The sequence below is a fragment of the Notamacropus eugenii genome, chromosome 5 (assembly GCF_028372415.1).
Source record: "Notamacropus eugenii isolate mMacEug1 chromosome 5, mMacEug1.pri_v2, whole genome shotgun sequence".
In the NCBI taxonomy this organism is placed as follows: domain Eukaryota; kingdom Metazoa; phylum Chordata; class Mammalia; order Diprotodontia; family Macropodidae; genus Notamacropus; species Notamacropus eugenii.
Window position 1 is genome coordinate 58,671,227 of NC_092876.1, and position 10,048 is coordinate 58,681,274.

The 10,048-nt window shown below is 50.4% G+C and overlaps 1 protein-coding gene across 2 annotated transcripts in view; it reads right to left on the reverse strand.

Annotated features, from left to right (window-relative positions):
• Positions 1–9,757, reverse strand: part of IFFO2 (intermediate filament family orphan 2) — a 59,674-nt gene extending 49,917 nt beyond the window's left edge. Inside the window, exon 1 of one of the 2 annotated variants that reach the window (XM_072609094.1) lies at positions 9,022–9,757. In XM_072609094.1, the coding sequence (XP_072465195.1) occupies positions 9,022–9,659 (638 nt within the window). In that variant the 5' untranslated portion in view covers positions 9,660–9,757. The remainder of the gene's footprint in view (positions 1–9,021) is intronic. The other variant, XM_072609093.1, reaches the window with a different exon arrangement.
• Between the last annotated feature and the right edge of the window lie 291 nt (positions 9,758–10,048).

The following is a 10,048-nucleotide window of genomic DNA, read 5'->3' on the forward strand; positions in this document are numbered from 1 at the left end:
CAGAGGACCCGAGTTCAAATCTCACTTCTGCTAGAGATCTGAAGAGCTTTGAACACGCCACAACCTCTCTGGATCTTAGTTTCATCATTTGTGAAATGAGAGGATTGGCCGAGATGGCATCTGTGGTCTTCCTTCCAGCTCCAAATCCAGAAAACAAAGAATCAAGAAGCGCTAATGCATACATGATGTGTTACCGTGGATAGAGTATTGAACCTGAAGTCAAGAAGACCTGAATTCAAATCTCATCTCAGACACTTACTATGTGACCCTGAGCAAGTCAATCAATCTCCATTTGTCTCAATTTCTTTTTCTGTAAAATGAGGATAACCACCTTTCCAGGACTGTTGTGAAAATCAAATGAGATAAACGTAAATAAACACCTTTGCAAACCTTAGAAGTACTACATAAATGCTAGCTCTTATTAGCTATTACTCTTAAAAATTCAGGTTCGGGGCTAGAGATGTGGGAATCATCCCTATCCTTCAAGAAATGGGATTGAAATCACACCAGTCCATAAGTGACCTGGCATTCAAAGCAAAGAACAGAGGCCAAGGACCTTTGGAACACAATCACAGTTCCTGGGCAGAGATGGGAAGAACCAAAGAGGGTAGAGTTAGGGTCATTAGGAAGGCAGGAGGATCAGAATGATGTCACTCATGGTGTTCAACATCACAGAGAATCAGAATGGTAAGCTAGGAAAAGATCATTGGGACTGACCAGGAAATTTAATCATTAAAAAAAGTCACTCATATTTATTATAGTACTGAACCTTGAATCTTTGGAAAAGATGATCACTAGTGGATACACCCATTGTTTTCTATTTACTGAATGACAAGTACAAATCAGCCATATACTTCCTCCCTGCAACCTGGCAAAGGTGTACTGCAACTGACAACAAAGGAAGAGACATACCCCTCTGAAGCTTGGTACCAACTTGTAGATTACATCAGTGACTGGGTATGTTCTCCTCTCCCCACCTCTCCTGGACATGCTCTTCTGCTCCCAGATTATGAGACTGCCCATTGTGGCCTAAATGGTTTCTCTCTAACCTAAATGGTTAGATAAATTACCATGTCCTCATGGAGTTTTGAATCAAGACCTTCCCTATTAACTAGAAAGGGAAGCCTAAATATCCAGGCATGAGGCCTCTCGGGCACTGGTGTACACCAAGTCAAGTTTGAGTCTATGCTTGGCCACCTGTGGGACAGCTTGGGAAAAATCACTTCTCCTTCTCTGGGCCTCATCTCTTCCTCTGTAAAATGAGGACAATTACACTTGCTTTGCCAGACTCCTAGGGCCCCTCAGCCACGACAGTGCCTCTTAAGAGCTATGTGACATGCATCATTTCTGTAACCCAGGAGTCCAGCTGTTACCAGGTACATGACAAGCTCAACTGTTTCCTATTCAAACTCATGGCCAGGGAAATGGAGCCACAAGCTAAATCCAGCTGGGCAGCAGAAGAGGCCATTTGCTCCAGGTTGCCAAGGCAGGTGGGGTGCTAGCCAAAGAATCCCCAGGGGACAAGAGCCTCCCCCAACCCACTGAGTTCTAGAGGAGTCCAATCACCTAAGAGAGCCAAGAGAGAGTTAACTTTCTAGCGTCGTGACAACCATCCCCCCTTCTTTAGTATTTGAGAAGCTACAGAAAGAAACCACATCCTTCCCCCTGAGCCAAAAATGAAAAAGATTGTACCCAGCAGGGGAGAGCATGTCACCAGACAGGTATCAGGAGCCTGGTGAGAGTCCTAACTCTGCCATTAACTCACTGTGTGACCAAAGGAGCCTTAAGCATGTCACCATTTTTCTGAGCCTCAGGATCCTAGTCTGGGAAATGGGGAGGTTAGAGTAGAGCTCTCTAAGGGTCTTCCCAGCTTTGACATTCTCTGTTCTAAGGGCCCTCCCAGCTCTGATATTTTGAGTTCTAAGGCCCTCCCAGCTCTGACATTCTGGTTTCTAAGGTTCCTCCCAGCTCTGACATTCTGGGTTCTAAGGCCCTCCCAACTCTGATATTCTGGGTTCTAAGGTTTCTCCCAACTCTTTCTGATACTTGGTGATCTAAGTTTCCTCCCAGCTCTGGGAACCCATATCCTGTGTTCTAAGTCCTTTATGAGTTCTGACAATTTATGAATTTTATGAGTTCATTCTCCCTGCATAGGATCTTTTCCCAGTTCTCCTTTCCTGTCTCCCAATCCACCCCACCATCCCTCAAATTTCTAATTGAGATTCTAGGTATTTAAAAAGATCTGTATTATGGCTCACTTTACAAATCACTCTATCATTACAATACTTAGTATACAAATTATTGTCCTATTTCACAGATTATGGCCAATGACTTGCCCAAAGTCTCATGGCCAAGAGCAGCAGAGACCAGGTCACATCGAGGGTCAAGGGATTGATGGCAGAGGTGTTAGATGCAGCAAGTCCAGAATGCTTTTCACTTTTGCTATGTCTCCTTTTACATTACTGCCTAGAAAGGCAGCAGCATGCAGTGGATGGAACATTTGCACCTGGAGGCAAGAAGACTTGGTTTAAATCCAGACTCTAGACACTTAATAGTCATGTGGCCTTGGGCAACTCATTTGTCCTCCACAGCCCTCCATTTCTTCATCTCTAAAAGGCGTTGGACTTGGGGGCCTCTAAAGTCCCTTCTACCTCTAAATGTATACATCTATGATTTCTCACTAAAGGTATCAAGAGAGAAGGAAAGAAGTCAGGTAAGTGCCCGACTAGTCTGGCTGTTCTGATAGAGGCAGAAAGAAACCAGTGAATGCCACACATTCCAACTGAAAGAATCCAAGCGTTAGCTTCCTTCTCTTCTTTGGGACTTGGCTCCCTCCACCCCCTCTTTCTCAGCCTTGACCTTTTTCAAACCCTCCCAAATGTTTTCCCAGAAGAGAAAAGCAGCCAAGCTGAGAGACAGGGTGCATGGTCCCCAAGTGAATGCAGAGGGAACTAGCTGAAGCATTCAAAAGGGGAGGGGGGGAGTCACAGAGGAGAAAAACAAGACCCAGAGGCACAGTTCATCCACTGAGGAATCAGAGGAATGGATCACCCTTCTTTGAAGCTGAAGTAATCCCCTCCATGATCCCTGCCAGCACCAGCTCTGGCGCCTAGAACATAACAGACAGAGAATGGCAGAGTTGGAAGAGCCCTCACTGCCTATAACCTGGAGGGCCTCTGGGCTTAGCCCTTCTATTTCCCTGGGTCTCAGGAAACGGGGTCAGTATTCAAACCTGGGTCTTCTGATGCAAAGCCTAGGAGTCATTTCACTGCACCATGAGAAGAGGGTAGTAGCAGAGATATGGGCATGATGGGGTAGTAAATGGAGATCATCTAATCTAGCCCCAGTCATTTGTCAAGGGAGGGCACTGAGGCCCACAGGGGCTGAAGCAATATGCCCAAGGTCCACTAAATGGCAGAGCCTCCTCCTCATGTCAAGTCCAGGGTACTTACCTCCCCCAGAGCCTGCCAGAGTTGTCCGGAGACAGGGCCCCCCAAGGGGTACTGGTCCAACCTCAGTCTCTTCATTCACCCTCAGGGAAGAGTCACAACACAATGCCTCTTGTGTCCCCAAAGACCTCTTCCCCAAAATCAACCCCAGTGGCAGTGGTTAAAAGGGATGCAAGAGTTGGAGACAGGAAGAGCCCCAGGCATGGAAAAGAAGTAATCCAGTCCCTGAAAACACCTTAACCCTCAGTCGAGAGAACGCTAACAAGTCATCTCCATCTGGGGCTTTACAATTAAAAAAGGGAGCCTTCCCTCCCAACCATCCTTGTGACCCAAGGAGGATGAATATCATTGTCTTCATTTGGCAAGGGGGGTAAAATGAGGCCCACTGAGAAGAAGTGACTTGTTTAAAGGTCACATTGCAAGTCAGTGGCAGAACTGGGCCTTGAACACAGGTTTTGCAATGGCATAACAACAATTAGAGGAATAGAGACTGGCTCTATGATATTACTGGCATAGGGGGGACCAGGTAAGGAGCTTCCTCTAAGAATGCAGGTTGGCAAGGTTATCGAGGTGGCACACTAGATAGAGCACCGGCCCTGGAAGACCTGAGTTCAAAATCAGCCTCAGACATTTACTACCTATAAGACCTGGGTGAGTCACTTCACCCCAATTGTCTCCCCCAAAACAAACAAACAAAAAGGGTATGCAGGTTGGCACCTTCTCTGTTATGGTCTTAGAGAAGTGCTTAGAGCAATATCATGCTAAATGATGATCAAGGTCATACAGCTATTCTGTATCAGAAGCCGGGTCTTCCTGGCCATGACGATGATGATGATTAATGTCTCTATATGGTACTTTAAGCCAAATGTTTAATATAAATTATCCAATTTGATTATAGGATCAACCTCGTGAGGTGGATAGTATCCGTTTTACAGAAAAGGAAATTGAGGCTGGGAGAAATTAAGTCACTTGCCCAGGGTCACCAGCAGGCAGAGCTTGAACTTGGGTTTCCCTAGCTCCAAGTCTGACACTGGCTCTTCTCTCTGGAATCAGGCCTCGATTTAAAACCCGTTTCTGCTACTTTGTACTGATACTCTGGGCAAATGACTTCCCCTCTCTAGGGAAACTGACAGTTTTCTCCTTTGTAAAATTAGGAGGTCGGGCTAAATGACTCCAAAGATTCCTTCTAGCTTTGAATTTGATGATCCTATGACTCCCAGACCAAGGGCTCTTACTAAGCCACCAACCTGTTACAGCTACCTAACAGTCAAATTCTTTGAATGGGGGAACAGAGGAATTTTAGGGGACTCATCACTCATGGAGCGCAGGGCAACAGGCTGGGCTCTGAGAAGCCAGACTGTGGGACTCAGTGTCTCCTAGAGGTCGGTGAGACTGGCTCAATTTTCAGGTCACCCCCAGCCCAATCCTCATTCCTATGGCTGAGAATTCCTGAGAATTTCTCTCTCAGGTTCAGTCTCTGCAGGACATCCCCAGGTTTGGTCCAACCCCTGATTTTCAATTCAATAAACATGTGCTAAGGGTCTGCTGTGTATGGAAGCCTGTTCTTCAGACAAAGGGAAGGTTTTTTTTTTAAAAATCAGTAACACATGACCCCTACATATTCTTACCCTCATGGAACTTATAATCTAGGAGGAATTGAGACATAAACACCAATAACTCCAATATTCAATATTATGTAATCAGTACATTATACAGGAGTAATTTAGACAAAGTCTGGGGGGACACAGGACCAGCTGCCTGATCTAGTCCCACCTTCTCATCTGACAGATGCGGAAACTGAGACCTAGAGGGGGGAGGCAACTTGCCCATCATCTAATAAGTGAATGTCAAAGTCAAGGCTAAAAACCAGGTCTCTTGACCCAGGTCTAACCTTCTTTCTAAAGAAAAACTGAGGGGATCCACTATTGACCTTCCATTTCTCTCCCCACCCCTGCCAGTCACCTCCATTCAGCTGGCCCTGCCTCAGATTTGATTCCTAGGTGTTTGGTACATGTCCATCAGAATGTAAGGTCTTTGAGGACAGGGACTTTTCTCTTTGTACCCCAGTGATTAGCAAAGTACTAGGCCCACAGGTAACACTTAATCAATGCTTTTTGACTGGCTGATACCTGGAAAGCTCAAATGAACTAATTATGTAAGGCATTTATTTGTAAGCGTTGTGTTAGTATTATCACCACCACCATCACATCTATCTGATTTCATTCAAAGTACATTCTTTCCAAATCTCCCAGTGGAAAGCCCCAGCTCCTTTCAACCCAGTTTGGGTTACTTTGGCCCCATAGAGGGGGTTTCTTTTTTTGAGCTGGCAGAGGGTGCAGGAAATGTTTGTTTTGGTTTCCAAATCTATGCTCAGCGACCTTGTCAATGTTATGGTTTCGATGACCACATTTTTCTAGTAATATCTTGAATTAAGGATGATGCTTCAGGCAGAACTGCTCCAGCTCTGATTTGAGAAAGTTCACAAGGTGGGGGGGTGGGGAGGACCAAGGACCTGAGTGGGGCAGTCCTCAGGGCTAAAAGCAGCTCCCCCTCCTCCTAAGTCACAGAATCACAGAAATGGCAAACTGAAAGAGATGTCAGGGGTGAACCCAAGCTCAGTCCCCAGAGAAATCTAACAGAAGGTAGGGGCTTGGAGACCTGGACATGTTTATCCCTTCGGCCAACTAGTCACTGGACTTTGTAACCACTACCCTTCCCGTCCGCCCTCTAACCCCCACCAAATCTCTAGCAGTGAATGACAGGATAAGCCTCTGTGTGAGAAAGGAACACACTAGTCATACGGTCCTAGAACACCAGAGCAGAATCAGCTCTCAGAACACTGAATGTCAGAGGTAGGAGAGGCCTTGAGACATAAAACATCAGGAATGGGAAGAATCTTAGAACTTACAATGTCAGAATTAGAAAAAACAATAAAGTTAGATGGAAGAGAAACCTTAGACCACAGAATGTTCTAACTTATAAATCCCTTAGAAATCATCAAATCCAAATCTCTCCTTTTGTACATGGGGAAACAGGAAACAGTCCCAGGGAAGTAGGCTGTAAGCTCCTTAACGGCATCAATTTTCCTTATCATATGTCCAGCTCTTTCTACTGTGCTTTTAGTTCATGCTCATTGGATCAAGTTGGCCCAATACACATACAGCATGGCAGCCCCCAAGCGTAGGGCCTCTCAGCTTGCCTGAGTGTAAGGACCAGAAAAAAATAATTCCCAATGCTAGACACAAGCTGTCCCGAACAATGATGACATAGCCAAGAGATGCAATGTCCTCCTAAGAGACCTAAGCAGAGACACACAAAAGTACTCAGGCAGACATCAAAGCAGAATTTAGAGATATTCTCACACCTGCCTCCCAGAAACCAAAAACCAGCCAAGAGTCAGGATCTAGAATAGGACTTCAGAAGGGGTCAGATTCAATGGGATCAAGGCCATCAAGACACAGATGTACTAACACTAGCCTTCACCCAATCCTCCAGCCAGCTCATTCCAGGCCTCAGTATCCCCACAGCACTTGGCCCTATGCCTTGCCCTCTTGGCAAAACAGACTGATCTTCTGACTGGTTCCCTGGTACCCCTGCGAGGATTCAAGCAAGCTGGTTGACACCTTTGCATTGGAGGAATCCACAGGGAAACTCCTCTAAAAAGGAGGTCATCCCCCAATTAACAGAAAATAAAACAAAAGAAAGCACTAAGACACTATTGCGTTGGGGTAGAGGAAAAAGACAAGAGGTAAGGAAGGCTCCCATAGCCCTCTCCTTGCCCAGCAGCACCTACGTCTCAAGCATTCCAAGTCCATGCCAGGGACTGACATCATCCCCACTCCCTGGGTGCCAGTGTGTCATAATGTTGCTCAATGCCCCTTGTAACACTAAGAACAGTTCCTTCTCTCTCCTTAGTACCCAAGTCCAAAGAAAACACACACACAGCAAAGCCCCAAAACAACAGAAGCTGGTAGTAAGTAGCATGATGACACCATGGCACTGTGATCCACAACAGGGAGGCTGCCACCAAATCCCTTCCTCCCCAGTGAGGTCTAGGGCCTGTTTCCCAGTTACCTACCCCCCACCGACACAGTGGTGACTTTTTCTCCAAGGTGGCTGGAGAGACCAAGCCATAGCCAAGTTCTCCAAATACTTGGGGGGGGGGGGCAGTAAAGATGGAGGGAGGGAGAGAGAGAGAGGAGGGAGGGGCTGGAATCCTACTCCCTCAGTGGATCATATTAACTACTAAGGTATCCCTGGCTTACTTAGCCCAACCCCTCCAGACTGCTCCCGGGTGCTTTTGGAGAAGTGAAGGATGCTCACTGAGGGTGTGGGGGAATAACCTAGCCCAACTATGACATACTTAGTAGTAGCAGTAAGAGAGACTTTCTGCAATCTCACCCCAGAGGGATCGGATAAGGATGGGGTATGGTGCTCCCTCCCTTGTGGACCCAAGTGCAGAGGCCTGGGCCAAACGGTAGGCCTCTTTTTTTTTTTTTTTTAAACATAAATGAGAAAAGTTAGAGAGCTTCTCCAAGAAAGCCTATGATCAGGGCATCCCCAAAGCCATATGGCACTGTGACCACTGTAACCCAAGATCAGCAAGGGCTTCTCTCATTAGCTCTTCTGGTGAGGGGGAGGGGATGAACTGGAGGGGGGGCTCCAAAATGCATAGGAGGAAGATGAAGGAGGGGGAACAAAGGAGAGAAATCTCTGCTTTCATCAGGCAGACAGAGAAATCTTTACAGACAGGAAAGGACAGGCAGCTAGACAGATCTGTCAACCAGGCTCCAAGCAGGAAGTAACCTCAGATCTCCTCTCCATTCCCCCACCCCAGCAGAGGATACAACCAGCTAGAGGGGCCAGTAGCAGGGCAGTGCAGTCCTGCAGAGCTGGGGGACCCGCGCTGAAGTCAATCTGCCCGCTCCTTGTGAGAGAGGGGACCCCGATGTCTTTATCCCCACATACCCCCCTATTTCTACCAGAGTAAGTTTTTGTCCTCCCTGAATGCCTGCTTGTGAGGCTAAGGCCACCATGAATGGGAAGGTTTAAAGAGCTTTGTTTGAAGGGATCCTTTAAAGCGGACCCACGGTGCCCAAGGCCCTACTTGTACACCGTAAATGGAGGAGGCTTTTTTTAGGCCTAGTTAGCTAGCCCCAAAACCATCGGGTCCAGACTTCAACCCAACTCCTCAAGGTGCGGGGAGGCTCTCACACCCTCCCAAACCTGGGACGCCAGCACAAGGTGGCAGGGGAGGTGTCGGACTCTCAATTTTAACCCAGTTGGCATCACCACGGTTCTAAGGGATATCTGCTTTGTCCAGGGCAGGGAGTGTCCGTTAAGCACGCAGTAAGCGCTTTTTACGGGAGAAGGGCTAAAGTCACAGCGGTCCCGGGGAGGGCGCAGTCCTTAAGCGCTCCTACTAGGTACCAGGCAGCGAGCTGAGCCCCGGGGCTACAAAGGAGGCCAAAGGCCAGCCCAGCTCTCCGCGGCTCCCGGACAGCGGGTGCAGGGGCTGGGGTGTGGGGTCCTATCTCCCCCCATTTGGGGGGGCAGCGGCGCCGTGACTCACTTTTTCTTGTACTCGTCCCGCTCCCGCTTCACCTTGGCCAGCACGTTGTACAGGGCCCGGATCTCGGGGGTGATGGTGTCGATCTGCACGCCCACGCCGTCCGGGTGCACCCAGGACACGCCGGGGCCCTGCACCGTCTCCACGCCGCCGCCGCCCGTGCGCCGGACCTGCGTGTAGCTCCAGATGGTGCCGGGCAGGCGGCTGTAGTGCTGCGGGTGCGAGCCGCAGGCGCCCGGGGGCACGTTGCCGTTGGCGCCGAGCGGCGGCGGGGGCTGCGGCGGGTGCGGGCCGGCGGCGAGCTCGGGGCCCGTCTGCACCGCCTGCTCGCGGGAGAAGGTCTTGTAGCGCAGCCGGCGCTCGCGCTCGCTCTGCTGCTGCTCCAGCTGCTTCTCCAGCAGCCGGTTGCGCCGCTCCAGCTCGTGCACCTTGGCCAGGAAGCAGCGGAAGCGCACGTTGAGCCCCTTCAGGAGGTAGATGTTGGAGCCCAGGTCGTCCCGCAGCGCCGCGGTCACGGGCGACGGCCCGGGCCCCGCGCCCCCGCCGCCGCCGCCCGGGCCCCCGCCGCCCGGGCCGCCGCCGCCGCCCGGGGGGCAGCCGAAGGCCAGCGCCATCTCGCCGAACAGCAGCGAGTTCATCATGCGCCGGCTGCGGGGCTCGGGGACCCCGCGGCGCGGCTCCAGGGCCGACTCCAGGTGCGGCTCCAGCTCGGCGGCGGGCTCCCGGCGGGGCCGGGCCAGTGGGGACGCCGGGTCCAGGGCCAGGAGGGGCTGCGCGCGGGCGCTGCGCCGAGATGCTCGGGCCCAGACGTGGCCGAGCGAGGACGGAGGTGTCCGGACGCCCGGGGGCCGCCGCCGCTGCTGCCGGCGCTGCTGCTACGAGGAGGGGGGCAGGGCGCTGAACTGCGGCTCGGACGAGGGCCACTCCCGGGGCTGTCACCGACACTGGAGGCGCCGCCGCCGCCGCACGGGAAGGGGATTCTCTCGGCCCCGCCCCCTCCCGCAGTGAGCCCCGCCCTCTGCAGAACCAG